We start from the raw sequence: 27886 nt of genomic DNA, 5'->3' as shown, positions 1-27886 counted from the left end.
AATTGATGGAGAGATATAGGGAGCAGAAGAAGGACTTGCACATGGTATTCATTGACCTTGAGAAGGTATGACAAAGTACCGAGAAATGTCATGTGGTGGGCCTTGGAGAAGCACAAAGTTCCAACTAAGTACATTACCCTCATTAAGGATATGTACAAGGATGCGACGACGTTTGTCCGGACATGTGATGGCAACACCACTGACTTTCCTATTAACATAGGCCTACACCAGGGGTCAGCATTGAGCCCTTATTTATTTGCTTTAGTGATGGATGAGGTCACAAGGGATATACAAGGTGAGATCCCTTGGTGTAAGCTCTTTGCTGATGATGTGGTGCTAGTTGACGAGAGTAGGGCAGGGGTTAATAGGAAGTTAGAGCTGTGGAGACGCACGTTAGAGTCGAAAGGGTTCAGACTTAGTAGGACCAAGACCGAGTACATGATGTGCGATTTCAGCGCGACTAGGCATGAGGGGGGAGACGTTAGTCTAGATGGACAAGTGGTGGTCCAGAAGGATACTTTTCGGTATTTAGGATCGGTGCTACAAAAGAATGGCGACATTAATGAAGATGTTAGGCATAGAATTTCAGCTAGCTGGTTGAAATGGCGGCAAGCTTCTGGCATCCTTTGTGACAAGAGGGTGTCACAAAAGCTAAAAGGCAAATTCTATAGGACAGCAATTCGTCCGGCGATGTTATACGGTGCTGAATGTTGGCCTACAAAAAGGCGACATGTCCAGCAACCGAGTGTAGCAGAGATGCGGATGTTGCGATGGTTTTGCGGGCACACAAGGAGGGATAGAGTCCGGAACGAAGTTATTCGGGATAGGGTCGGGGTGGCACCAATTGAGGAGAAACTTACCCAGCATCAGCTGAGATGGTTTGGACATGTCCAACGAGGGCCTCCTGAGGCGCCGGTGTGGGGTTCTTGAGCGGGTCTATAATGTAAAGAGGGGTAGAGGTAGACCTAAACTGACGTGTGATGAGTCGGTTAAGAGAGACCTTAAGGATTGGAATATCTCTAAAGAGATAGCTTTGGATAGGAGCGCTTGGAGACTAGCTATCAATGTGCCTGAACATTGAACTTATTTCTTTCGGGTTTCATCTCTAGCCTACCCCAACTTGCTTGGGAAAAAAAAGCAATGTTGTTGTTGTAGTAGTAGTTAGTTACCAAGCCTACAATTTCTTTTCAAGGAGGATTCTTGCCTCAGCCATTCATTTTTTTTAGAAAAACCTATCCATTTATATGATTATTGTTTGCATTTTCATGCAACTGTGAATTGCCACCGGCCCATGGGCCTGGGCCTTGTGTCGTAAAGGATTCTAGCAACTTCAAGGAGCCCATGTCTTTACATTTCACCCAATTCGCCGCCTCCGCTGCCCGAACTCTCGCCCGTCCCTCCATCCTCTACCTCCTCCCGTGCACCATGCAACGCGTGGGCGTGGCATGAACACCGCAATGGTCGTGCACCGGGCCGTGTCACCATGCATCCCGATGGTTATTGGCATGCCACGTCTATCCTACGCGATGTCGTGGGAATGTTGCGCGTCCTCCGCGTCATTAGCATAGCAGGCGAGGTCAAACTATAGGACCTTGCCGCGACACTGCATCACCGGCAAGAACATGCCTGTCTCAATGTGCATGGTGTTGTGCACCAGGGACATTGGGTTCCTGCACGCGTTGTGCAGCATCTCCCACGCTGCGGCGCCTGCCCTCGCGTACATGGTGTTCCCGTGGAAGAAGCTGCCGATCATTGCCGCGAAATAGCCCCCTGTCTGGTGGGGCTCAGCTTGGCAGTGCTAGGAAGCGACAGGACGGAGAAGCCACGACTTCGTTCGTCCTCCGCCACTGTTCCATCGTCGCTGGGGTTGGGCTGGACCGCTGGAGGAGTGGAGGAGGATCCACGACCATGGCTCGGCGGGCACGGTGGCACTCGTGACGGAGCATGCGGCGCGCATCCGTGGGCGGCTCTCGGTGGTGCTGTAGCGGCCCGGTCGGCGATGCAACGGTGATGCTGCCGCTCGCCGCCATTGTTGCAGATCTTGCGCGCACACGCTGTGCGACACGACCGAGACTATCTATATCCCTGTGCAGTAAGCACAATTTCTTTTTTGAGATTACATAGTATATCCGAGACATTTACAATGCATGCACACTCACCCATATGAATACACGTACGCAAACTCTACCTCTATGAGCATCTTCGAAGATTGAGCCGGTAAATTCTCGAGATTGGCCAAAGCTACGAGACTCTTGTAACCACAGGACTACGAACCCTTTCGCATAGTCTGCACAAATGCAACACATGCCATGGGCTTTTCCGTAGGTGTTGTGCACGTTTACGAGGCTCCTGGGGTTTTTCATGAGCCGTGGCCCGACAGAGTAGGACATGCCCATGTCTATTTTTTGTTGGGTTTGGGCTATTGTTTTTTTTTGAGCCGAGGGTTTGGGCTACTGCTAGTAGTAGTTCTTTCCTGGCCTCCTAAAAAAAAAGTAGTTCTTTCCTGGGCCAACAGCAGTCATCACATCATTGATCGGGCAGAAACTTCTTTCCTGGCCTCCTAAAAAAATTAGTTCTTTCCTGGGCCAACAACAGTCATCACATCATTGGCCCTGTTCGCTTGTCTTGTTCCGGCTTGATTCGGCTTGTTTCGGCTTGTTTTCTCTCACAGAATACTATTAAATCAGCCGAAATCAGCCGGCTTTCAGATCAGCCGAACACCCCATTGATCGGGCAGAAACTATAGTGCCTGTAGTTACAGGCCCAGTTGCAACTCGAAGTGCCAGCGTGTGCGCTGCGTGCGGCAGACCGGCGAGGAACAGGGCCAGCAGGTGCTCTGCCCGGCCGGCCGGCGGGCGCCGTGACGCCACCCTCCGCGCTGCCCTGTCGCCAAAAGGGGCCGCCGCATTGGCAGGCAGCCGGGCGTCAGAGAGAACAAAAGCTGGGACAGGGTGAGCGGGCCAGCTGCGCGTACGTACGAGTACGAGTACGATACGAGCGCACCAATATGATTCCACCAACAAACTTCCTAAACTCCGAATTCTTCTATTTATTTACATCGCAAGCAAGCCGTGGATGCCGCACGCAACGTTAACCAAAAAAAAAATCAAATTCGAAATGCGGATTTTGTTTTTGAACAAACGAATTCGAAAATCCGACTCACACTGCCACGCGAAGATAGGGGAACGAACAGAAACTTTGATCCTGAAAAGGACAACGAGCCGCTCCACGTGTCCACGCCACGTGCACAGGCCGCAGGCCAGCATGGCGCCGCCGAGTCGGTGGCGAATGCGCCGCGCTCCGGGTCTACCTGCGCCGGGGAAGACGACACGGCGGCCCGCCGCGTGCAGGCGTGTGCACCAACCTCACCTAACGGCTGCGATCCACGCAGAACCGGGTCTACGTCTGCCTGGGCGCCTCGCGCCCTCTCCTCTGCTTCCGACTACTGGGCCTTGGGCCGCCGGGATAAAGGCCCGCCGGAACCAACAACCACCGGCGCCGCTGCTGCTGCTGCTCTGCTCGTCTGGACAGGCAGGAGGTCAGAGCACGGAACGCAACAACCTTCCTCGTCACCCCGCGTTTCCCGCGTAAGCCCTTGCAGTTTCTCGGTTTTGCACCCTGATCGAACTTCCTGGTGTCACACGAGAGATTCTTTTTTTTTCCCATAGAGAGGATGTCTAGGATTTTTTTTTGTGGTAATGGGGAACTTCAGTTTATAACTCTAGAGAAACCTGCAAATGGATTTTAGAACGATAACGGTTAATCGAAATCGAGACGAGCCCTAGCGTTCTGAATATCTTCAGCTAGCAGGCCGATGTGAGGTGGGATAGCACGCAAGGAGCAGTAACCGCTCGCCTTCATCCACGCAAGGAAACGCGCCGTGCTTTTGACGCGATAATAAGCGGTAACTGTCCAGCCTCGCCCCCACACCAAAACCCGCCATGTTTTACCGAAAACGGTAGGTGCATCCATGACGCAAAGCGGCAACCGTCCATCTTTATCGGTATAACAAGACACGCCATGTTTTAAGATATCATTTTTTCCCTTTTCTTTAGTAGTCATGCATGGAACTTTACTGCCTCATGTGTCCTTTTGCATGCATGTACTCAAACATCAACAATTTGCTTGTAGGAGCAAATAAGATCAGAAAAAAAAGGAACCATACAATTGATAAGGTTTATCCTACAGCTGGCATGTATTCAAAAGCTCCCACTTTGGATCGCCATTACACGAGGGCATCCTAAGTTTAGCTCACCGATATCTTATCTCTTCACGAGCCTACTGTACCGTACCTAAATTTGATAGTTTGATTTGTATTTAGCACTCTATTATGAGTCGTCATGGTAGGAGCATGACATTAATATTTTGCTCCCGGCAAAAGATTACACATGTAGTGTTCGGATTACTGAATAGCTGATTCCTCTTGATCATCGTGGTAAGTGATGACAACACAAATTACATGCAACGGGTAACTTTGGCGGGCCATCAGGGAAATGCAAATGGGCCCTCGTCGAGGGAAACGGTTGGGCGAATAGAAGGTCTGGCGAGGGGTTTCCCGCGAAATCGCAGGCCGGCGGGCAATGGGAGGCGAGAAGGGAACAACAGGCATGCGCACGAGAGAGGGGGAGGAAGGAGGTAGGACGCACCGCCGTACCGGAGGAGAGAGGAGCCCAAAAAAGGCAAAGCGGAAAAGCATCCACCCCCTTCCTCCTCCCCAAGCAACAGCAGAGGAGAGAAGAGAGAGAGAGAGGCCGGCAAGCGCATCTTCCCCCGTTGGCCCTTGCCGTCCTTCCTCTGCTCCTCCCCTGCTCTCCGCCTGCGCCGGTCGGCTCTGCTCTGCCGCTGCTGCGGCCGCAGGCGCAGGAGCAACCACCCCGCCGATCGACCGGCCATGCGCGCCTAGCCGAACCGAGCCTAGCCACCACCGTGCGCCCACCCACCCACCCCCTTCCTCCCTCCCTCCCGGTTGGCGTTGGCTCCCCCTCCCCCGATCCGCCTCCGCTGCCTGCCTGACTGCCTGACCGCCCGCCTCTCTATACATACCCCCGCCACCCCCGCCTCGGCGCCTCCGACCCCGCCCCAGAACCTTCCAGAACCCCCGCCCCGCCCCGCCCCGCCCCTCCCCTCCTCTCCCGAGCTCCTCCCGGCTCCGATGGCCGTCGCCGAGGCCGCCGCCGCCGACCACGCCGCGCCGCGCCCGGAGGAGGCGCCCGGAGCCGGCTCCGGCTCCGACGCCGGGGAGCGCGAGATGCGGGATCTGGAGGAGCTCCTCTCCAAGCTCAACCCCATGGCCGAGGAGTTCGTCCCGCCCTCCCTCGCCTCCCCCGCCGCCGCCCTCGCGCCCGCACCCGCGCCCGCGCCGCTCTCCCCGGCCGCCTACGGCTACTACCCCGCCAACGCCGGCTTCGCGGTCGCCTCGCCGGCCCACCGCGGCGTCGTCGGCTTCCCGGCCGTCGCCGACGGGCCCGCCGCCCGCGGCAGGGTAACTAGCCACCGATCCTCTCCGTTCCGTTTCATTTCCGATGTCAACGTTTGGTGATGATGATCCATCCGGCTGCTCGCTCGCTGGTCGCTGCAGAAGAAGGGGGGAGCCGGAGGGTTCGGCGGCCAGGGCCACCCCGGCAGGCGCCGGACCAACAGCCGCACCAGCATGGCGCAGCGGGACGAGGTCATCCGCCGCACCGTCTACGTCTCCGACATCGATCACCAGGTCGGTCCCCCGCACGGATCCGCGCACTCCCGCATCCATTTCGCTCTGTTGCGGCGTTTAATCGCGTCAATTGGGAATCTTTTCCTCTCCCGCTGCGAGCCTACCTACCTATGAATCCATCTCTGATGCAATTCCTAATTTTTTTCTTTTCTTTTGGGTGCACTTCTCCTGGTGATTACTGATTACTCCCGTTAGATTTGGTTTCTTCGGTCACCTGTGTCCATGGGCGCTCCTGACCAGGATGAGATCACGGCATCAGTCAGATGATGCTGCGTGATGGCCTGATGGCCTGATGGGGTGGGGGAATGGGTAGGAGCAGGTTGGGATGTAGCGCACGCCACCAGCGTACACGTAGGTGCGGCTGCTACGAGTATGAGCCATCCCTTTTCTGTTGCTTTGGTAGATTTGGATGCCACTTTCTGCTAGCAGGTTTTGCCGCTGCTGGCCATTTGTTCCGTGCGGAATCTGGAAAGCTGTATGCCCTGGTTTCCCTTTTATGTGCTTGGATGTGCCTGCAGTGAGCCTTTAGTATTGTTCTTCTCTGATGAAATGCGCTTCATTTTTCTTGGTTTGCCTGGTCACGTGCTTCTGTCTGCAGCATGCATGTCGTTTGTACCATGACATTTCTTGTTTACCATGTTACTGGTTTTATCTAAGATGTTTATGGATAGCCTGATCACCTATATGGTACTAGGAGTTTCTATTAGAAGGCAGTGTAACCTTCAAGAGCCCTGCTTTGAAGTTCCTGACTTCCTTCAATGGAGTGACACCAGGAAAGGAGAAAAGACAATAAGTAGCCAGACCATGCCCTGTTCACTGTTGTAGTTACTCCTAGAAATGCAGGGTTCCCCTGCTCTATGAATTCCTTCAGTTATCCTAGAATTGCAAATATCCCTGAGTGGACTTCACAAGTTTTCCTGTTTGGTGGAATAGCTACAGGACCATGTTTTGTTCATTCCTGTCAATGTGTGCACACAGTTCTCTCCATTCCTTTTCATGTATGCCGTGCAAGATCTTGACTTTAAGAGCATGCAAGTCATATTGATGCTCCTGCTTGTTGTTGTACAGCTGGGCAGATCTGTTTGACTATTTGTAATAATCATTATAAATGTTAGTCTTAGCTTGGACTGATATCTCTCATATTTGCGTTTTGGAAAGGAATGCTTATATACTTAATTGTGCATGAATTGCTAATGCAAGGTTTAATGACTGCATTATGGTCTGTATTGCATGGCTATCTGTATTCCGTTATATGTATTTATCCTTGTAGGATTTGAAATTGCTTTTTCTGAAAGATGAAAAGAACAGGAAAGCTATTATCTTTGCAAAACACAATCCGCCACATGCCATGGTCGTTTTTGTAGGAAGAAATACTCTTGCTCACTGGCACCATTGTCTTCTCAGCCAAACTACAACAAATACAACACCTTATGAAGTATTTTGTATTTTGTTCCTCATTTAAGTTTACAGGTTAGCCTTAGCCATGCAACCTGTGTATTGTGTGTATGTAATGGATTTACATTACCATTTCATTCTTAAATGAATTTGTTGAGAAAAATGTACACAGCAAGTTGGTATGATTGGATATCTTCTTTTGAACCATTACTAGGCGTAGTTTTCTTGTGATTCTTCTGGAGAAAGTTTTTGGTACTATGCATACGGCATGCCCCATATTTCATCCACCTCTGTTTGCTAATGTTGTTTTCTACAACTTGTTCATATGTTTGCTTGAGCTTTAGCCTTCAGCTGGTGCAAACTCTGGTTCTATAATGTTATTCAAAATCATCGATAAGGCCTAATAATATTAATTTCTTGTTGTCGGTGGGTCCATGTGGTCACCTAGATGATCAAGATCACATCTTATGTTTAGTCTCCCACCTTTGCTATTGCTCCTGGTATAAATCTTTAATGGATAATGCTCTGTTCTTTCTTAATATGGAAAAGAAAGGCCTAATGGGACAAAAGTTTTTTTTGCCGTTGCTTGTAGAACAGAGAAACTTTTTGCAGCGTACATATTTTAGTCTGGGCCACTAGTATGATGAGCAAGTTTATTGTTAACTGGTTTATGTAACATTCAATAATTGTGAATCAGTCAATGTTTCTCAATACTAGTACATAATGTTGTGGGCGAAGTTTTGTATGTTTGTTTCCTTTTTCTTTCTTTGTTGTCATACCTGATAGTGGTACTTTTTTGCCACTTGAAGTTGAAAAGGTTAGATAATGTATTAGGGTAATTTTTGCCAAACTGTAGGAGCATATTCTATATTTAGCTTCTGCTTTTCATTATCTAAGCGACTGCTGTAGTGCCAATTATATTTAGTTTAGTTGCTAATTTCTATTTGTTGTTTAGGTCACTGAAGAAAACCTGGCAGCACTATTTATAAACTGTGGACAGGTACATTTTATGGGACAACTGCAAATCCCCTTGCATATATTTGGCTCTCCCCATTTGTTTTTTATACAACTGTGCGTAATCTTGGATATTCCCTCTGAAGGTTGTGGATTGTCGCATGTGTGGGGATCCAAATTCAGTTCTTCGTTTTGCTTTCATTGAGTTCACTGATGAGGGTAATTTATCCAGCCATAATTGAAGTTTCTTAGTTTTGTGTAGTTATTCAACTGTTCACTTGTCAATAAACATCCCTATTGCAGAGGGTGCCAGGGCTGCTCTAAATCTGTCAGGGACTGTGCTTGGATATTATCCTGTCAGGGTTCTGCCATCAAAAACTGCAATTGCACCTGTCAACCCAACATTCCTGCCCAGGGTAAGCAAACCTTTCGGGGACCAACATGTTTATCTTAGGTTGATGGTTCATATTGCAATCTGCTGTGATATTATCTCTAAAAGGTTTACCTCTTTGATGTGATCTGCAGTCTGATGATGAACGTGAAATGTGCGCAAGGACTATTTACTGCACAAACATTGACAAGAAGGTTTGCTACCGTATAATTATTATATCTCTTGGTATTCCTTTCTGTTATGTCTCAGTTTTAATATGTCCACTTACTACAGGTCACTCAGGCAGATCTGAAATTGTTCTTTGAGTCTATATGTGGAGAGGTTGGTCATTCTTTACTCCAAACCTCTTTTCTCTTATGTACAGTTTGCGTATGCTAAGTGCCATGTAGAAATGACAATTTGAGCAGCACGATGTTCATTGGCTCATTGCAAGTACTGCTACAGGTCTTTCGGCTGAGGTTGCTTGGTGATTACCATCATTCTACTCGCATCGCCTTTGTGGAGTTTGTAATGGTTAGCAATCATACCTTTTTATTTTTCATATTTGTCCAAAAGTTGCATACGGTATCCATTGTTAATATATTTTTAGTATTACTGGTGGATGAGAACTTCCAAATAGTAAAATGCTAAAAATATGCTCTTGGATAGCATGCCATAACTTAGCTCAAGGAAGAATATCCTGTACTGTCCTTGTAGCCAAAATTGGCATGTCAAGTTTTAGTTTCTAGTTAGCCAGTGTTCAGCTTTTTTTTTTTTTTGAAAGGAAAGCTAGTGTTCAGCTTTGGTCACCCAGATATATTGAGATGGAAACCAATGTTAACTAGACTTCTCCTATGTAATGAGATTTAGCTCTTACCCATCCAAATTAATTAGATAGAGAACAGTTTCAGAATCTACCATGTTATGACTTATGAGGCAAAACTGGAGAACAATGAGCTTGGATGTTTTGGTCACTAAAAGAAAATTTACTTGTAACTGTTTCCTTCTGCTGTATAGTATTTCCTTAGGAATGCTTGCTGGTTTGAGTGAAATGATTCTTTTTTTTTTAATCGGTGCCTCCAGGTCTCCTGTTCAAATGTCTAAGTTTTCATGCCAGTCTATGTGGATTGTGTAAGAATTCGTGTTGCAACTTAAATTGGTCCTAACTCCTTAATAGAACTGTTAATACTTGTTCCTTGTCATCATGTTTAGCGTACTGAGCATTGTCATCAGTTTTGGATATTTTCTCACTACTATCTGCTACACAACTGATCTGTTCTGTTGCACTGCATAACTGTATTGATCCTTCTGATGCTGGTACCTGTGAAGCCAAAGTTTAACGATCCAATATGTGATATGTAATATAATTGATGTTTCCCCTAATTTTGAAGAATTAAGACCCCATCTTATGATCCGTTTTGTTTCTTTATTATCAGGCTGAAAGTGCCACTGCTGCTCTCAACTGCAGTGGTGTGATTCTAGGTTCCTTGCCAATAAGGTAAAAGCTCTGGTCTTTTGAGAGGCTTTGCAGTGGTATAGACCTTAACATGTATTAACAGAGCAGGCCTGTTATGATATTTCAGGGTGAGCCCATCGAAGACTCCTGTGCGTCCCCGCGTGCCTCGCCAGCTGATGCACTAGAAGTTGTAGGTACAGGAGGTGCTGAAGGCACAGTTATATATAATAGAGATAGACATATATGAAAGGGGGGAAGTCGCAATATGTGTCTTTTCTTTTTAAGTTATGGGCTCGACCTTTTTTTTTTCTTCACTATTACCACCTTGAGTGAGTAAAGTATCTACGCTCGGAGCCAGAGAGAGGGGAATTTCCGGGTTGAGGTTGGGTCGTTTTACCTTGCACATAGCGGAGAGCTTCTTAGAAGGAAGCGGGGTTGGTCTCTTGTCCTTGATGCAACAAGGCAAAACTCCTGGACTTTTACCTGTGTTCAGTTGTTTGCTGTGTCTTGGTTGCTACTCTCAGAAACTTGGGAATTACTTGGAGATTATGAACGCTTACCGTTATGCCCTACTTTATGCTTCCGTGTAGTTGTGCTTTTGTTCTTCCAGTTGCTCTATTGTTCCAATTTCTGTGTGTGATGCGCATTTTTATCATGTGTCTGTAGTTGTTTGAGACCTGATCTTGTGTTATATAAACTGCAATCAATAAATACTGAGTTGCATGCAGATTGCATCACTTCAGTTTATCCTGTCCTACTTGTTCAGTACTGATGAACATTAAACCTATGCTAACGGCTAGTTCAACTTGATGGCTTATATATATGTCTTCCCCCAGTCATTTTGGTGGAGTTTAGGGAGATGCACTGTATAAATTTTTTGAAATGGAATTTTTTATATTTAAAGTATTAAACATAAACTAATTACAAAACTAATTACAGAACTCATCTAAAAATTACAAGACAAATTTATTAAGACTAATTAATCCATCATTAGTACATATTTACTGGAGCAATTACTATAACAAATTAGTGTTTAATCATGATCTAATTAGGATCATTAGATTTGTCTCGTAATTTATAAAAAATTATGCAATTAGTTTTTTATTTTATCTAGATTTAATACTCCATGCATGTGCCGCACACATTTGATGTGATAGTTTTGGAATTTTGAATTTCGTATCTAAACCAGGCTCAGATTAATTAAATGGCACACTGAAGTTTCATGTTGAAATTAAACTGAAGGGAAACGGAACATGCATGATAGTTAGGCACATCCACCCATCATCGGGATCTCCCGGCCCATCATGGTACTAGCTAGTACGTTAATGACTTGAACATTACAAATATCCTTGACGCGAGCGACATTATTATTATATTCTAATTGTAAAGAAGAACAAATTAACTAACACACCGCTTGGGCCCAAGGTTTTCATTATTGGAAATAAAAATTTATCGAAAGTCATAGATATATAGGATAAACAAGATATATCGGAAATATCAGACCAAATTCAAAAAAAAATCAAATTGTTTCAAAAAAAATTCGTAGAATTTGATCTGAAACTATTTCTAAGCTATTAAACATCACTTGTTCATAGATAAAAACAAAAATACAATATTATGAGTGTGGATCATCGCGCGGCTAAATTTGAGCCATCTGTGTAGAAGCAGGATAAATAAAAAAAAATTGGCTAATATCTAATTTTATCGGACATTAGGGATAAAAGGGAAATATCAGAAATTTCGGCCGATATCGGAGGATAAAGGAAACCTGCTTGGGCCCGTCGTTGCCGCCCGCGGTCACCACCACGATGCCCTTGGCCATAGCCCTGAACGCGCCAATGGCGATCGGGTCCTTGTCGAACGTGGTGTTCGCGTCCGAGCCGCCGCCGAGGGAGATGTTGATCACGTCCACCCCGTCGTGGATCGACTCCTCCATGGCGCACGAGATGTACGAGTCGTGGCACTCCTCGGGGGAGGGGCACACCTTGTACGCCGCGATGTGTGCCAGAGGAGCGATCCCCGCCGCCGTGCCGGAGCCCAGGAGGCCTTGCCGGAGCGCGGCGCCTTGAACGAAGTTCCCCGCCGGCGATGGCCGCGACGTGCGTGCCGTGGCCTTGCTCGTCGTCCTTAGGGTCAGCATCTCCGACGACGAAAGACTTGGATCCCACGAGCTTGCGGTTGCACTGGGTCGCTTCGCCTGTGCAGTTCCCCTTCCACCTGGCCGGTGTCTCCGGGACCCCATCGTCGAGGAAGGAGACGTGCTTGCCGTAGATCCCCGTGTCCACAATGCCGATGACGACTCCGCCGCCGTAGCCGGCGTCGCTCCACAGCCGGTTCCGGTCCCTGCTGAGCCCGAGGAACGACGGCGTGCGCGTGGTGAGGAGCTGCCGCTTGCCGTCGGGGACCGCGCGCAGGAACCCCGGCAGCTTCGCCACCGCCGCGAGCTCGGCTTCGGTCAGCCGGGCGGCGAATCCGTGGAAGACTGCCGAGTACGAGCACACCAGGCGCGCCTCGCCGGACTCCGTCAGGCTGCTCGGAAGGAAGCTCTCGTGCCACTGGCGATGCGCGCCTCGGCTCATGGCGGCGGCATCCGCCGGCGGCGACAGGAAGACGATGTAGGTGCGGTAGGCAGCAGGATCTTCTTCTTTGGGGCGGCCTTGGCCAAAGCTTGCCGCCGTGGGGTGGAGGAACGGAAAGGCAGTGAGCAGGAGGAGGAGGAGGAAGGGTGCCATGGCGTTGGCAGCGAGCAGCGAGCAGAGGAAATTTTGGAAGGTTAATCAATCAATGCATATATATTAACCAACACATGACCAACATAATTTTGGAGAGTTAATCAAGGCATGGCACAAGGAAAGTAAAGTTGAACAAAAATCATGGAAGCAATTTTTTTGTCTCTACAGACAACGGAAAGTATTATGTGGTACAAAAAAAATATTGAAGTAATTTGTCTACAAGAAATGGAAAGTATTATGCAATATCAAAAATCATGGAAGCAATTTTCTCTACAAATAATGGAAATTAATATGCGGTACCAAAAATCATGCAAGCTTATTATTAGTAGAAAATCCGTAATTATGGACAAGTCTCAGTAGAATCCCAAACTGGGCATTTGACAGGACCTACTAGGAAAATTAAGACGAGAGGTATGTTATTGCCCACAGCTTAGCTGTGGCGAGATTACTGAGATTCTTTTTCGGCCTAGCACTCCTCTTAACAATGCATGTTTGATTGTATCCCTGATTTTTATTGTTCAGTCTTTCGAACTCCTTCTCAGGGTACTTTCAACCAAAAGGTGTAATCATGGCTCTGGAGCTGGAGCAAGGCCCTTGGACTTGGAGGCTGAAATTGGTACTGCTGTGTTTGTGGTTTCTTCTTTTTGGTTATGCTTCTTCTGGCATGGGCGATAGAGATGGTTCTATTGTTCTGATCCTGACTCTGGCTTCCTTTCCTTGGTATTTTGGTATATGTTTTTCTTTATTTCATGGTTGCCTTAATCTGATACAAGATTTTTTCTCAATAACCACCCCCTTTTTTGCATGGAAATTAGAGCCCTGGAGGCATAAATTCAGGTTCTCCACCATGCGGCGAACGACACCACAAGAACGGTGAACGCCAGAGGCGACCTGCTGGTGGACCGCCTGCAGGACATCCCCAACTGCGCCAGGGAGATCACCATCCACGGGGTCCGTCAGGGGCTGCAGCTGCTTTGGTTGTGGCGCAAACTTGTACCGGGCACAAGCTTCTTCTTTTGGACTCTGTCTTCCCTGAAGAAGATGGCCAAGTAGGCTTCGACGAGCTCATTGTGCAATTTGATGTTGCCGCTCACACAATCGGCAATGAAGTCAGCGCCGCTAGTGTTGTAAACAAGGCCTGCTTGGTGAAGATTAGATTGTATGGAACAAAATGAATGAACAGTCCAATGTTTTGCTTATTTAAATGTGCTATCCTTCCATAATTTTTGTGTGCAAATCTAATAAAATATACATCATCATTGCAAATTCAACATGAATTATTAATTGAGTACAACAACAATTCCATGAGAAGTCTATATGTCCAATAACAGGCAACAAAGACACATCCGAAAGCAATGCAAACTCCTATAGATCGTCGTCATCATCATCATCATCATCATGTACACCATTTCCATTGACGGCAATGTCACTACAATACTTTGTCGGTACCTCTGGACTAGGGTACCCCCTCCTGCTGCGTCAAGACTCGCGTAATTATCCGTAACTACGCCCAAGGAGCTGAGCAGCCGGACCCCTGGGGTCCGACTCCACCTCACCGGACCAACGGTCCCGGACCCGCTTCCCGCTCAAAGACGGGTCCGGTGTCACCACGTGTCCCAGAGGTGTTGCTGTGTCTAGGTAAGAGCCTCGTAGTTATCTGTGACTACGTGCTGACGGCTTGAGCAGCCGGATCCCCGCGGTCCGAAGCCCTTCTCACCCGGTCAGCGGCCCCGGACCCGTCCCTTGCTAGGGAAGGGTCCGATGACGCCACGTGTTCCGGGGAAGAGAACGCTCAGGCAGCCGGGGCCCCGGACCCCCCACAGGGTCCCGGACCCCCATATACTATCCGGACCCCTTTGCGGGGAGGGAACAGACACCCCGCCTGGGGGTCCGGAGCCGCCACGTATTCGCAGGCGCAGGCACGCGCGCGGCTGCGAGGCTTCCTCGGGAAGATTCGCCCACCTACCGCATTCAATGCGGGAGGCGTTAAGTGCGCTCTGCCACAGCAGAGCCCGAGATGACTTTTGCCAGGCTATACTGTTGATCGCGCGTTACCGAGGCGCACAGTGCAGCCGCTGGCGCCACCCACGTCACGCGCGTCAGTCTGCAACGCCAGTTAGACACGACAGCTCGGCGACAGAATATCATAACGCATACGCGGTAGACCCAACAGTCTACGCCGCAACCTACACCGCCTCAACGGGCACCTCGCCGATGGGACAGGCGAAGACCCCCCTCGGTCACAGAGTCTACAGGGCGATGAAGCGTATCCGGCAAGAGATTCATAAAGCACTGTTAATGTCTTTTTCGTGGTATACTATACATCCTCGTTGGGCCCACCTGTCGAGGTCCAACACCTGTGTACGCGCCTCCCTTGCGCTATAAAAGGGAGATGCCCGTTAGAGAAGGGAGGAGGGTCGGAAAGGGACTTAGAGGCAGAGGATAAACTCATCCACAGACACAAGAGCAAGACAACTCTCAGTGGACGTAGGGTATTATGCTCCGGCGGCCCGAACCACTCTAAATCTCCGAGTGTTCTTGTGTTCTTGCTTCATGAGTAGATTTGACGAATCGCTTGCACTTTCCCGAGTAACTCTATTACCTCTTTGAGGACACTGTAAAATTCAATTGTCTTGCCTCTATGTGTCTCTTTGGCCATAATATCACTATTTCGTGTCTTTAGGTGTTGCTCACGAGCAACTGTGCTATAGCGGACTTCATTGACACCACAAGCTTCACACGACTTGACTCGGAGACCACATTTGATTATGGATTCATCTCGCGAATTAGCCTCCATTTATACAATTAGTTTTGTAGCTAACCTATATTTAATACTAATAATTAGTGTCTACGCATTCTATGTGACATGGACCAAAGTTTAGTAATAGGATGCAACCAAGGCTGCCTGGCTAACATGCTCATCAGTACTACTATGTTCACAGGTAACCATCAGACGCAAAACAAAATCGATGGCTGTTCTTCCTTGGGCTCTTGGCCTTCTGACATGCCACTAAAATGTACTCGACGCTTAAATTCAGTGTCTCCCTGGTCCCTGCCCCCCTGCTTTCAGATCACGGAGAAACCAGACGCAAGAGAAGAAAAAAAACATTAATACTAACTGGATCAAGCATTCGATGATACTGCACATGGCACGAGCATGTTTTTCTGTTTATTCAGTTGAGTTGTCATGTAAGTTGAGTTGTGCTATAATGCTACTGAATCCTAGTTAAATTCCAGGCTCCATGAACCGGCGAAGAAGTATATGATCAGATGTATTGGAGGAGCATTTTTTTTCTCCTGATGACCTGCTAGTCACATTTCTTACTTTTGACAGCAAATATGCTTCTGAAGACAGTATCTGCTTATCTCTTCATTGACTGTTATTGGTTTGGGGGTCCAGTCATACAGATGTGGCTTTAGGAAAGAAGATGGCAGCCCAACTTTTCATTTCAGTCCTTTGTGTCGTGCTGTGCAATCTGCTGGCACAGGTTTCAGGCGCTGCTTGAATCAGTTGCACCAAGATATAGGGGCTTTGATTTGGAGCATGCTTTAGAGCTTACCAAATATTTTAGCAGCAGCAGATACAGAGATGTTCTGTGGTGTGACAAGTAGCATGTGACATCATGGAAAGAACTAATCTATGAATGTAACCACTTTCAGTACTAGTGTAGAACAACCGCATGTTTTCATAGGCCCGGGGACATGAACAATGACTTGTTTATGACTGAAAACTATTGACACGCCCACTATTCTTCAGGCAATGCACAGGAAATTGTTGTTATCAGAAGAAACAATCAGGATGTTAATGCTGTACAGAAAATAGAGCAAGGAAAAATTTCAATGGCTGATCTTAGATCGAAAAGACATCAAGCACTAAGGGAAGAATTAGAACTCTAACGCAACTAGAAATTTTCAAATAAAAAAACATTCACAAGCAAATTATCCTCGCCCATGTTAACTCGAGTATACTCATCATTGCAATGTTCGTCGTATTCTGAGTGGAGCACGTTATTATTCAGATTTCATAGGACCATCTAAACCAGGAAAATACTTTGCAACTGAGCTACACAAGTCCCAGAAAGGAATCACAAAAAAAAACGATCGACAAGGTTTAAATTACTCCATGGACCTCGCTGGATCCAAGCGACCATCATATTCAGCTGCTGCCTTGTTCTCGAACAGCGACTGCAGTGGGCCAGACAGAATAACATTGGGGTGCTGGCAGATCAGCTTCTCCAAAGAAGCTGCATACTTTGACAACGGAAACCCAAGTATTCCATGGTGACACTGAGCCAACTGCAGCATTTTTCTATGTACCATCCCCCCCCCCCGGCTCCGTGAGCTCTGCGGGCATCCACGTCAGCGAAAATTCTACCGTCCCTCTGATTTCTAACCGAGGGTGAAGATGGATTCTCACCGTGTCAATTATAGCGCCATCTTTCTCGTCGAGGCGTTCACACCGGCGCAGGATCTGCTCAACTGCTTTTTTTTCTCGTGTTCACACCGTCCTCTGCGCGCGCGATGACTTGTGAACGCCAGATCCGCGCAGTTTTTTTCTCGATGGTTCTCGTCGGGCTATTCGTCCGCGCGAGATCCGCGCGGCGGCGGCAGGGCGGAGGCGGGCAATGGCGACGGAACTCCCCATCCTCCTGCCTCCATCTCGGCGCGTGTGCGGCAGTGCGGCGGCGGCAGAGCACAACAACCGCGGCGGTGCGGAGGCGAGCGAATCCAGGTGCCGCCGGCTCTCCGCCCCCTCCCTCCCTCTCCCTCTCCTTCTCCTCCCCTGCTCCCCATCGTCCTCCCTCCCACTCCCTCGACGGCGGGGCATAGGGCCATGGCGGCAGCGGAAGGCGAAGGCCTTCGCGGGGCCATGGCGGCGGCGGCCAGATCCACGGGGGTCCTCGCTCCTCCTTCCTCACCGGGGGATCGAGCGGTGGGCACGACGAGCTGCTGCAGCAGCCCGGATCCGCAAGCCCTCGGCCTCAGCTTCCCGCAACGGACTGTCGTCATCCCTGCGTGCCGCCATCTTCCTCTGGGCGCCGCCATCTCCCTCCCTCCCTCCCTCTCTCTCTCCTCTCTCTCTCTCTCCCTCTCTCTCTCTGCCGCGCGACGAGTGGGCGGCGGCCGGGCTCCTGCCCGAACGAGCTGCACAACTACAACAGGTATGCCCCATCTGCATACTACCCATCCCCAATCAGCAGCCTCTCCTTGCTACCAATGAACGGATCTGCTCGTTCTTCCTCCAAGCTAATTCAGGGTCAAAATTCAGATCTTTTGCATTTCCTCCCCAATGCAAAAACGGCCAGTACAACAAAAACAACGACAGTGCAGGAAGGGGTGTGGATTGAACTCCATCGATGGAGCCACGGAGGCAACATCCGGGCATCAGTCATTCGCCAAACGCATTGCAGAAGGTAATTAATTAGCCAATTGGTCTTTGTATATGATGTTCGTCTATTAAGCATGTGTGAAACTATTAGTTCCTGATTCCAACACCTGTAAGGCATGATAAAGTTTTCCTAAATTTTGTGCCGGTCTACTTGATTATATAATACATGTTTGCTATACATGTGACGAAATCTACAAAATAAACTTCAAATGTTGGCATAAATGTTGCTCATTCTAATGGCAGGCTTTTATAGATGATAGTAAAGATCTAACAGAAATGGAAATATCCATGGACAGTTTAATATATGCAGAGGTGCTGAAGTTTGCCAACTTCGAATTTCGTTTGTCATTATTCCCTGATCCTGATGTAATTTAAGGCTCTGCCAGGTCTGCATTTTTCATCCCTCATTTGTTGGTTTGGTGAAAATAGTGTATGCACTTAACTAAGTCCATTTTTGAAGAAACAAAACCAGGGGGTTCAGGCTCTGGTGCACCATCAGAGAAGCATGACTGGGGACGGCCTCCTAGCTCTGGGAAGATGCAACAGTTAGCTTCTTTGGTGAGTTCCCACTGCCTTGCAATTTTCACTTTGATATCCTGGACTTTATCGTAATTATGTATAGGGTTCAATCTATATAACAGTGTAACTTTATGATGCCCTGAACTTCTTGTATGATAGCATTGCTTGTTGGGTATGAATATGCTCTGGCCGCTACTGTGTTTTCTTGAATCCATCCACACTGCATATTGTGCTATTAAGATAACCTGGTACTTCACCTATACATTTTTTCCTTACAAATGTAGGATTATGAATAAATTGGAGGTTCTTGAATTGACTGGTGGCTCAGTCATGTTAAGCAAGTACTATATCTCTTTTGCTTCCTGGACTGTTCCCATGACAAAAATGAAAGAAGTGGACACTTTGCCTTACTAGCTTTTATTTATTTATTTATTTATTTTTTGCAACCCCTTACTTTGTACAGGGAGGCTTAACAGATATCAGATTAATCCCTTGTATTTGTACCTTTTATGGTTTTTTAACCAGTATATCTCCTGTATGCGCTGTCCCCCACTTACCTAATTAAGCATCATTATTCAGTTAGCCTTGCTCAGCAGTTTGTCCAACTGTCATTGCCTTTTTTTATTAAGATAGTTTAATATATTAGTTTTTAATTTGGGAACAAGACAGCCATCTATATTTCACCTGTTTGTTGTTGTTAATACATGTAAACAATGTTCTTATTCCTAGATTCTTGCTGGTTCTTTAAATAGCTGTATTTACTTATTTTCCACTAGGTTCCAATTGCTGAAACAATCTCATTTTAGTTGGCTTCCAGCTCTTCATAAATTGTTAAGGTACCTTATTCTAATTGTTTATTACCTGCTATTTCAGTGTTGCCTTGCTAACGTAATTAGCTATAAAGGAAGCTACAAAACTATTCTTGACTCTATATATTTTCCTATACGCGTTGTTAGCTATTATTGGTATAGCACTTTAATATTATTCTTGGCATATGTGTGTTTTTCCCCTTTTTCAGTAACTGTTTTAGATCGTTGCCTACACGTAAATGATAGTTGAGATTTGGCCAATTGGCCTATTGCATTTGGATTCCAATGTTTTAAATCATTTGCAACTTGGCTTCATGAGTTGTACTAGCAGTGAAATGCAGAGTTAGGTAATATTATGCCAATATTTGTTTTATTTCTTCCACTAACAGAGATGCATGGAGCAGTATGCTGAGTTCTTTTCGCAAGTTGTTGCTGTTCAAAAGTATGAAATAATCTCTTATGAATGATTTGATGATTTTATTTGTTTAGATGAGTACCTGTTCATAATCTAGATATGCATGATTACAGTAAGCTTATAATCTGAAAATGTTTCTTTCTTGACAAACTACTTTTGTTCGGATTCTTTAGATGAACCAATGGAGCATGCTTATATATTAGAATAATTGATAACTCGCCAGCATTAGGGGCTATTTTTTTGTGCTCTACCTGAATAATTTTTCTCATCTTAACAGTTGCAAAACATCCTAGAGAAATATCCGATCTAGTGACATCAGTCTTTACTGCTTGAAATTCTTTCACCCAAGACTCCGAGAGATACTGATCATGTTTGCGAATTCAAATTTGGTGCTAGATGCAGACCTGGTTTTGTTTTGTTGCTTCTTACTGCCTGATATTCATTCACCTGAAAGATACTGATCAGGTTTGCCAATAGAATTTTTATGCTAATTGCTGACCTAATTTGATTTGATTGCCTGATAAAAGTTAATGTACTTGGATCAATATACTTTGCATTCAAATTGTTCTGATTGCCTCGAGTACTGTCTACCATATAAATCTTTGATTACTGAAGTTGGGGATGATAGAATTGTATTATGTGGTGTAGAATTATAGCTACCACAACTGGAGTTAGTCACACATCTCGGCATTGTTAATTCTTTTGGAGCGCTGCAGAGTAATCCTTAATCTTTGCCTATGAACGATCATCTTTGCAAGATGTTCTATTCTTGTAATGTGTTTACAGTTTTAGTTTAGCAGACTACAGTCACTACGGGTTGGTTGTCTGCATATTGTATACCAAGTTATTGTATTATTTGTTTTTCTAGGTAAGCCACCCTTTTTTTCTCTTTGCAAAAATGCTTCATTATAGTGATCTAAAGTTGAGTACTTGGTTAATCACATGAACTCCGTGTGTTAGTACTCTATGATTCAATTTCATTTTCAGAATGTTGGTATGGTACATGCTTAACTAACAAAATGTTTTGTTACCATGGCAACAAGCATTTGTCCTTTGTGCCAAACAAGCAAAGAAAGTTTCATATTGCCCTTATTGAATTGTGTTGTTTCGGTCGATATTAATCTTTTGGTCGATTTATGAGTACTGGAAATAATCTTTTCATCTTTGTAGGCGAAAATAACCAACCATGGTGTTTGCCCGGTGCATATAGCCCCTACAATACAATGGCGTGGACTCTTAGACACAACTTGAGATATAATTTCTAAATTTAAATGTAACTATCAAACATTATGCACCTCTCTTGTTTTATTATCAAGGGATCAGGCAATGACTCCTATGTATCAAAGCCATTTGCCCATTTGTGTTTTGTTTCCTGAGAAGGATTCATGTGTATAATGATTCTAAGCTTTGGTGTGCGCTTGGGAGTTCTATTTGGGAGTTCTATTGTCCGCACACTACTACCCTAAGTATATCTAGACTACATCTGCTATCTGGGCTGTTTCCACGGAATGAGGTCAGTTATGATCTTATTAGGTTACACTCAGAAAAAATTAGAAATGTCTAAAACTTTAAGTCCGACCTTCCTTTTTTCCATTTGCTCATCAGATCTTATAAAATGTATATACTACTTTTAATTTCTCCCTGTACTTCAAAACATCTACTATACCATATCATGATAATTACCACTAAGATGACAAATGAATTATGCGCGCGCAATCCACTAGTATACTCCATTCAAAAACACCAGCAATTCTCATATGATCCATCCACATTCTATCATAATTCGTAAAACGGGCATGAACCAAAATACAGAGAAACAATAGAAGACAACTGAGAAGGCCCAACAAGCTTGCTGGGCACAACTCAATCAACCAGACATAAACAAAACTCAGAATCAGACTAAATGTGCTCTTTAAGAAAGCATGTTATTCATGAAAGACACATAACTAGAGCAAATCGCTTGCAAATGATAATCAGAAACTGTATAGTTCTGGCAACGCACACTGCCACACCCTACAACCAATTAGGCCATTGTTCTTCCGCAAAAGCAAACAGCTCTTCCCTCCTCTCCCCACTCAACCAGGCTCAAGCAATGATCATAACAAATCCTCCAGCGCAACAGCGCATATGATAATTGACCAGCCGGTGTAGTGAACTTCGTAAGGGCACACAATATAACCGGCCAGCCGAGTGAGCTTCTAGTCGTCCTGGGCAACCTAGTACCGGTAGTGCGCGGGCTTGTAGGGACCCTCGATCGGGACACTGATGTAGTCAGCCTGAGACTTGGTGAGCTTGGTGAGCTTGGCACCAAGCTTGCCCAAGTGGAGGGCGGCAACCTTCTCATCAAGGTGCTTGGGGAGCACATACACCTTCTTCTCATACTTGCCAGAGCTCCGCTCCTTCCACAGCTCAAGCTGAGCAATGACCTGTATCATGGACAAGATTTGACATTATGATTTCAATTGTTGATGCAACAGGTAACATGGACAGGACTAGATGGGTATTGGTTGACATATTTACCTGGTTAGTGAATGAGCAGGACATGACAAAGCTGGGGTGGCCAGTAGCACACCCAAGGTTCATCAGACGACCCTCAGCGAGGACAATGATGCCAGTGTTGGTCTCAGGGAACACCCAGCGATCAGTCTGGGGCTTGATGGTGATCCGCTTGACACCAGGGTAGGTCTCAAGACCGTGCATGTCGATCTCATTGTCAAAGTGACCAATGTTGCAGACAATTGCGTTGTTCTTCATCTTCCTCATGTGGTCAACCATGATGATGTCCTTGTTACCAGTGGTGGTCACAAAGATGTCAGCTTCAGAAATGACATCCTCCAAGGTAAGGACCTGAAGACCCTCCATCAGGGCCTGAAGGGCACAGATGGGGTCGATCTCAGTCACGATGACACGGGCACCAGCCTGCTTGAGGGCAGCAGCACAGCCCTTGCCAACATCACCATAACCGCAGACCACTGCAACCTTGCCGGCAATCATAACATCAGTGGCCCTCATCAAACCATCAGGGAGGGAGTGGCGGCAACCGTACAGGTTGTCAAACTGTTCAAAGGTAAAGAAAAAAAAAACACATCAGTACGGTCAAACTTAACAGTTGCATTTCAGTACTACATAGCTAGTAACATGGCAGACTGTTTAGAAGAAAACATATTTGTAGCTACAAAATTATAGTTGCTTACAGTTTATAGGTACTATATAGTAAGTGACATTTCAGTAAGAGTACATTAAAGAATCTAGGAAATGCACTGTGTAGAAGTTAAGACCAGACATACAATACCTTAAACTAAGCATGTAAACTAATCCAAAATAAGTGACGCCTCTACTTATCAGTGACTAAGCAAACATGGTACAAGATTCGATGTTATGATGATGATGATGATGTCATTGTCATCAAATCCACCAACATACGACTATATTAGTACTACTAGTGGGTTGTCAACAAAACTAATATTAGGAGAGTCCGCAAACCATGGACCAAGACAAGATCAAACGACAACATTGACCATCATTCCTGCAATTTAGAAGCCCCAAGATAACCGAACCACAAATATCAGAGAATTTGGGCAGCATCATCAAGCCAGGAAAGACTAATACATTTCGTCACCAACCATCAATCTCGATTAACTACAGATCTGACCAACAGATATCTAAATCACAGATCCATATACAATATAATACCAGTTATCAACCAGCTAACAACCACACTTGCAGAGAGCTACTCCTACTCTGCAAAAAGGGTAAAATTGTGGACGAACAGTAGAAAGGGATCCAAATCTAGGCAAGAACAAGCAAAGGATTGCACGCACCTTGCTCTTGGTGACGGAGTCGTTGACGTTGATGGCGGGGAAGAGGAGCGCGCCGGTCTCCTGCATCTGGTAGAGCCTCTTGACACCGGTGGTGGTCTCCTCCGAGACGCCGACGAGCCTCTCCTTCATCTTGCGGTACTTCTTGGGGTCGGCCTTGAGCCCGTCGCGGATGATGGTGAGCACGATCTTGAACTCGGCGTTGTCGGTGGAGTCCGGGTCCGGGATCTTGCCGGACTTCTCGTACTCCTCCTCGGCCTTGACGCCCTCGTGGATGAGGAGCGTGGCGTCGCCGCCGTCGTCGACGATGAGGTCAGGCCCCCCGGCCCCGCCCCAGTCGAGGCATCGCTCGGTGCACCACCAGTACTCCTCGAGCGTCTCCCCCTTCCAGGCGAAGACGGCGGCGGAGTCCCGCGCGATGGCGGCGGCGGCGTGGTCCTGCGTGGAAAAGATGTTGCAGGAGCACCAGCGGACCTCCGCGCCGAGCGCGGTGAGGGTCTCGATGAGGACAGCGGTCTGGATGGTCATGTGGAGGGAGCCCGAGATCCTGGCGCCGGCGAAGGGCTTGGAGGGGCCGAACTCGGCGCGGCACGCCATGAGGCCCGGCATCTCGACCTCGGCCAGCTCGATCTCGAGGCGGCCGAAGTCGGCCTGGGACAGGTCCTTGACCTTGTACTCCCGCCCCGACGAGGTCTTCTCCACGGAGAGCGCCATGGCAGCGGGCGGGCGGAGGGGGAGATCTCGGGATTGGGAGATGAGGGGAAGGCGACGGCGGCGGAATGGGGAGGGAGGGAGGTGGGGGTGAGGACTAGCCGGAGGAAGGCTTTACGGGGAGAGACGAGGGCGGAGCGCCGTTGGATTCCGGTAAGGGCGATCAGAGGCCGTCGGATCTGAATGGGGCATTGGTGGGTTTTGGAGGGATCAGGGATGGGCTGGCCTGGTTTTTCGGATGAGTCGAACCCCGGTTCCGATTTTTCTTTCTCGTCTGTATTTGTGATGAATAATGAAGGTTTAGGTCAGTGGGTCAAACATATCATATCAACACAAAAAAAAAGATTTTTCAGAGCAATTAAACCAAATAAAAGTTTTCTAAGCAACTAAATAAAAGCCGAGACAAAACACTAAATAGGCACTTTCTTGTAATGAAACTTGCCCACCTGATTTCAGATCTTTAAAGTCGGATAAAAACAAAGCCATATTTAAAGTGAAACTTTTCGCATATGATCGCCGACCAGCCATTTGGACAAGTCTCATGAGCATGTGCCTAAGGAAGCACTCTTTTTTGTGTAGCTAGCTCGGGTCTACAGTTCATCAAATATCAGCAGAAAGTAAGTAATAAGAGCAAACTAGCAATACCACAACTAGACCCTCTATCTATTTGTTCGTAGTGCCTAGGCCGGCATTATCACCGGTCGACGAGATGCTCGTGCCTGAACCGGATAGCCGGCACGGCACGACTAAATCTTTGTGCTAGTCGTGTCGTGCCAGATCGTGCCGTGCTAGAGCCGTGACCGTGCCGTGTAGCACGTTTGGCTAACTTTAGCAGGCCGGAGCTTAGTTATGTGCGGCAACAGCAGAAGTGGTGGCCAGAGCCAGGGTTAAAAAAACCGACCGGTCCGGTCAAACCGCCGCCCTCCGGTAGCGGTTTACCGGACCTGTTTGACCAGTAATCGGTGGAAACCGGTTGAATTCAAATCCAAATTCAAATAAATTCAAAAGCTCCCGTGCAACCGGTTCCGACCGGTTTACCGATCGGTTTGACCGGTTTGAATTCAAATCTAAATTCAAAAGCTCTCGTGCAACCGGTTTACCGGCCGGTTTGACCGGTTTGACAGGTGGGCCTTAATGGGCCGGCCCATTTTTTTTCTTTTTCTTTTTTGATTTAACTTTAAATCCCCGCAAACTATAATAAATGAACGAATTTTTGAGAAAATTTGATACCATTAGATTCATCGCACCTTGAAGTATTTTTAGGAATTTTTTAGGAATTTTTCATTTTTTTAATTTAAATTAAAATTTTGAATTTTGGCCGGTTGGGTACCGGCCGAAACCGGAACCGGTCCGGACCGGTTTGACCGATAACCGGTCAAACCGGACCGGTTCCCACCGGTTAGGTGAACCCTGGCCAGAGCTCGTGCCTAGCGCGCGGAGGGCGAGCAGAGCTCGGCTTGTGCGGCGTCGACAGGAGGGGTAGTCGGAGCACGCATTTGAGAGGAAGAAAGAAGAGATGATTGGATGGACTCATGGATGAAGAGCTCCCTGGAGTCCACCGGTTCCACCGGTTCGGCTGATGGAAGGAGAAATTTTGGAGTCCTTCTCGTTTTAAGGGCTCATGTAGAGGGTTCATTAGAGTTGGAGTTAGTTCTTTTTATTCACTATATCTAAATTTGGATTAGGAAGTTTGATGGAATCAGTCGAGAAGATTTTTCAAACTAAAGTTGGGCGGAGATCCATGGACGAAATTAAACCCTTCAGCGTCAGTCGTCGATCGGTTCAGCACATCGCAGTCTCGCGAGGGATTTGCCATGGCATAATTAATTTTCCACGACCTAGCCCGTTCTTTTCTCAGAGTTCCTCCTCCAACGCAGTGCCTTCCGGTCGAACTGCCCTGACAGCAACGCGGTGCCGATCATGTCAACGTGGTGCCTGCTCCGTGACACCTACTACCAAGCCGCCGCCACCACCAACCTTTTATTCCATCTCCGTGACACCGACACCGAGCAGTGTCAAGCACGCTCGCCATTGGCCGCCGGCCGCCCGCTTCTGCCACTCCTCTCGCCTTGCCATGACTTGACTACTACTAGCATGGAGACTGGGAGGAGAGGGTTCCGGCCTTCCTGGGGTTGGTGGAGCGTCCAAGGAATTTTCAGAGTTTTTTTTCCTTTTTTTTCTTCTCATGCTGGTGGCTGAATGCAGTGAGTCATTTTCCGCCGAGGGATTATGTGCTCCATACCGCAGTTAATTAATCAATCTGGGAAATGTTAAGCTGCCAAAAAGTAATTTTGCAGGACAACAGATTTTTTTTTGAGAGGTGCAGGACAACAGATGAAGAATTGTCTGCCATTTCCCAATCCAACTTGAAATATCTTTTTTTTAGGGGGATCCAACTTGAAATGTCTTGACCGGCCAGCTTGGGCCAAGAGCAGGTGTCGGGCCGGGCCGGAATGGCGGAGGAAAAGGTGCTGGGCTGAGAAATGGACTGGATGGGCCGAGCTTGCTTCGGCCCGGAAGGAAAACGGAGAAAGGCCTTTGGGCCGGTAATAGAGTAGAGGAAGAGGGGGAAAAAAGGAAAGGAAAATGACTCACGGCCCTCGCTCGTCTCCTCCGACGACCTCCGTTGCTAATCCCATCCCCGGCTGGAAAAAAAGGGTTGAGGATTGGTGGTGCCTTTCTGGAACGGCAATGGCAACGCGAAAAAAAAATTATTCAGTGTGTGTTTAGATCCCAAAACTTCTCCAAACTTTCCATCACATTGAAATATTAAATATAGTAAATGATCCATAGTAAATGATCCATACATGGAGTACTAAATGTAGTTAAATAAAAAAACTAATTGTATAGTTTTGATGTACGTTGCGAGACGAATCTTTTGAGCCTAGTTAGGTCATGGTAGGACAATATTTACCACAAACAAACAAAAAGTGGTACAGTGCGCTATAGTGTCCGATGTGACATTTTCTACCCTTTTCCAGGGATCTAAACACAGCCTCAGACGCCTCTCTGAATGTCCAGAGCCGCCCTTGGATCTGACGAACTATCTCTCCAATTCCCTTTCCTATTGGCTCCGTCCCAGAATATAAGTATTTGTTGACTTTTGCTGATCACATTTGATCATTAGTTTTATTTAAAAAATTTATGAAAATGTAAAAATAATTATAATATACTTAAAATATATATGATGATAAAACATGTCATAATAAAATAAATAATATTTTTATAATTTTTTCGAATAAAACAAATGATCAAACGTGAATCGCGGGAGTCGATAAATATTTATATTTTAGAACGGAAGGAGTACCTACTACTGCCCTTTTTCCTCGAGGGAGGATCTTCATTTTTGGATCCTAGATTGCAGCTGCTCCTTCCTAGTACGGCTATAGCTAGCCTTTCATTCATGTGCACGGGTGTCAGCCCGGCACTCACCGCCGGCAGGCACGGCACGCGCAGGTCCACACTGGCTGCCCCTACCGGCCACTACACCCTGCCAACAGTAACAACACTAGCACATCAGGCCAGCCCTGCCGGGCTAGCTTAGGCCCTGTTTGCATCCCAGTTTTTTTTTCAGAAGTCCCTATCACATCAAAAAGAATCTTACTATT

General features: G+C 46.9%; 3 protein-coding genes and 1 long non-coding RNA gene across 5 annotated transcripts; 2 read left to right on the top strand and 2 right to left on the bottom strand.

The window, feature by feature from the left end:
- The first annotated feature begins 5099 nt into the window (after window positions 1–5099).
- On the top strand, window positions 5100–10612 carry LOC120711200 (polyadenylate-binding protein-interacting protein 11-like). The gene is made up of 10 exons (XM_039996654.1): window positions 5100–5482; window positions 5579–5710; window positions 8061–8105; window positions 8206–8278; window positions 8363–8475; window positions 8585–8644; window positions 8724–8771; window positions 8895–8963; window positions 9866–9927; window positions 10013–10612. Exons 1-10 carry the CDS (start codon window positions 5153–5155, stop codon window positions 10068–10070), a joined length of 990 nt encoding a protein of 329 aa, XP_039852588.1. The 5' UTR covers window positions 5100–5152; the 3' UTR covers window positions 10071–10612.
- Window positions 10613–11524: 912 nt separating this feature from the next.
- LOC120639303 (subtilisin-like protease 1) lies at window positions 11525–12617 on the bottom strand. Its single transcript, XM_039915272.1, has 3 exons — window positions 12103–12617; window positions 11654–12041; window positions 11525–11539 (listed from the first exon to the last, which is right to left on the bottom strand). Exons 1-3 carry the CDS (start codon window positions 12615–12617, stop codon window positions 11525–11527), a joined length of 918 nt encoding a protein of 305 aa, XP_039771206.1.
- A 5077-nt stretch (window positions 12618–17694) lies between these two features.
- LOC120711199 lies at window positions 17695–20841 on the top strand. Of its 2 annotated transcripts, XR_005690208.1 has the most exons (5): window positions 17695–17779; window positions 17887–18031; window positions 18250–18392; window positions 18467–18564; window positions 19302–20841. It is a non-coding gene; the product is annotated as an uncharacterized LOC120711199 (long non-coding RNA). The 2 variants fall into 2 exon arrangements; XR_005690207.1 differs by having other exon boundaries at window positions 18250–18564.
- Window positions 20842–21627: 786 nt separating this feature from the next.
- Window positions 21628–24407, bottom strand: LOC120711198 (adenosylhomocysteinase-like). The gene is made up of 3 exons (XM_039996653.1): window positions 23571–24407; window positions 22270–22806; window positions 21628–22175 (listed from the first exon to the last, which is right to left on the bottom strand). The coding sequence occupies exons 1-3, from the start codon at window positions 24279–24281 to the stop codon at window positions 21966–21968; spliced, it is 1458 nt and encodes a 485-aa protein (XP_039852587.1). The 5' UTR covers window positions 24282–24407; the 3' UTR covers window positions 21628–21965.
- Window positions 24408–27886: the final 3479 nt, after the last annotated feature.

This window comes from Panicum virgatum, chromosome 6K (genome assembly GCF_016808335.1).
Source record: "Panicum virgatum strain AP13 chromosome 6K, P.virgatum_v5, whole genome shotgun sequence".
Classification (NCBI taxonomy): Eukaryota; Viridiplantae; Streptophyta; class Magnoliopsida; order Poales; family Poaceae; genus Panicum; species Panicum virgatum.
The sequence above is the reverse complement of the archived record's forward strand: the minus strand, read 5'-3'. Positions and strand labels throughout refer to the sequence as shown.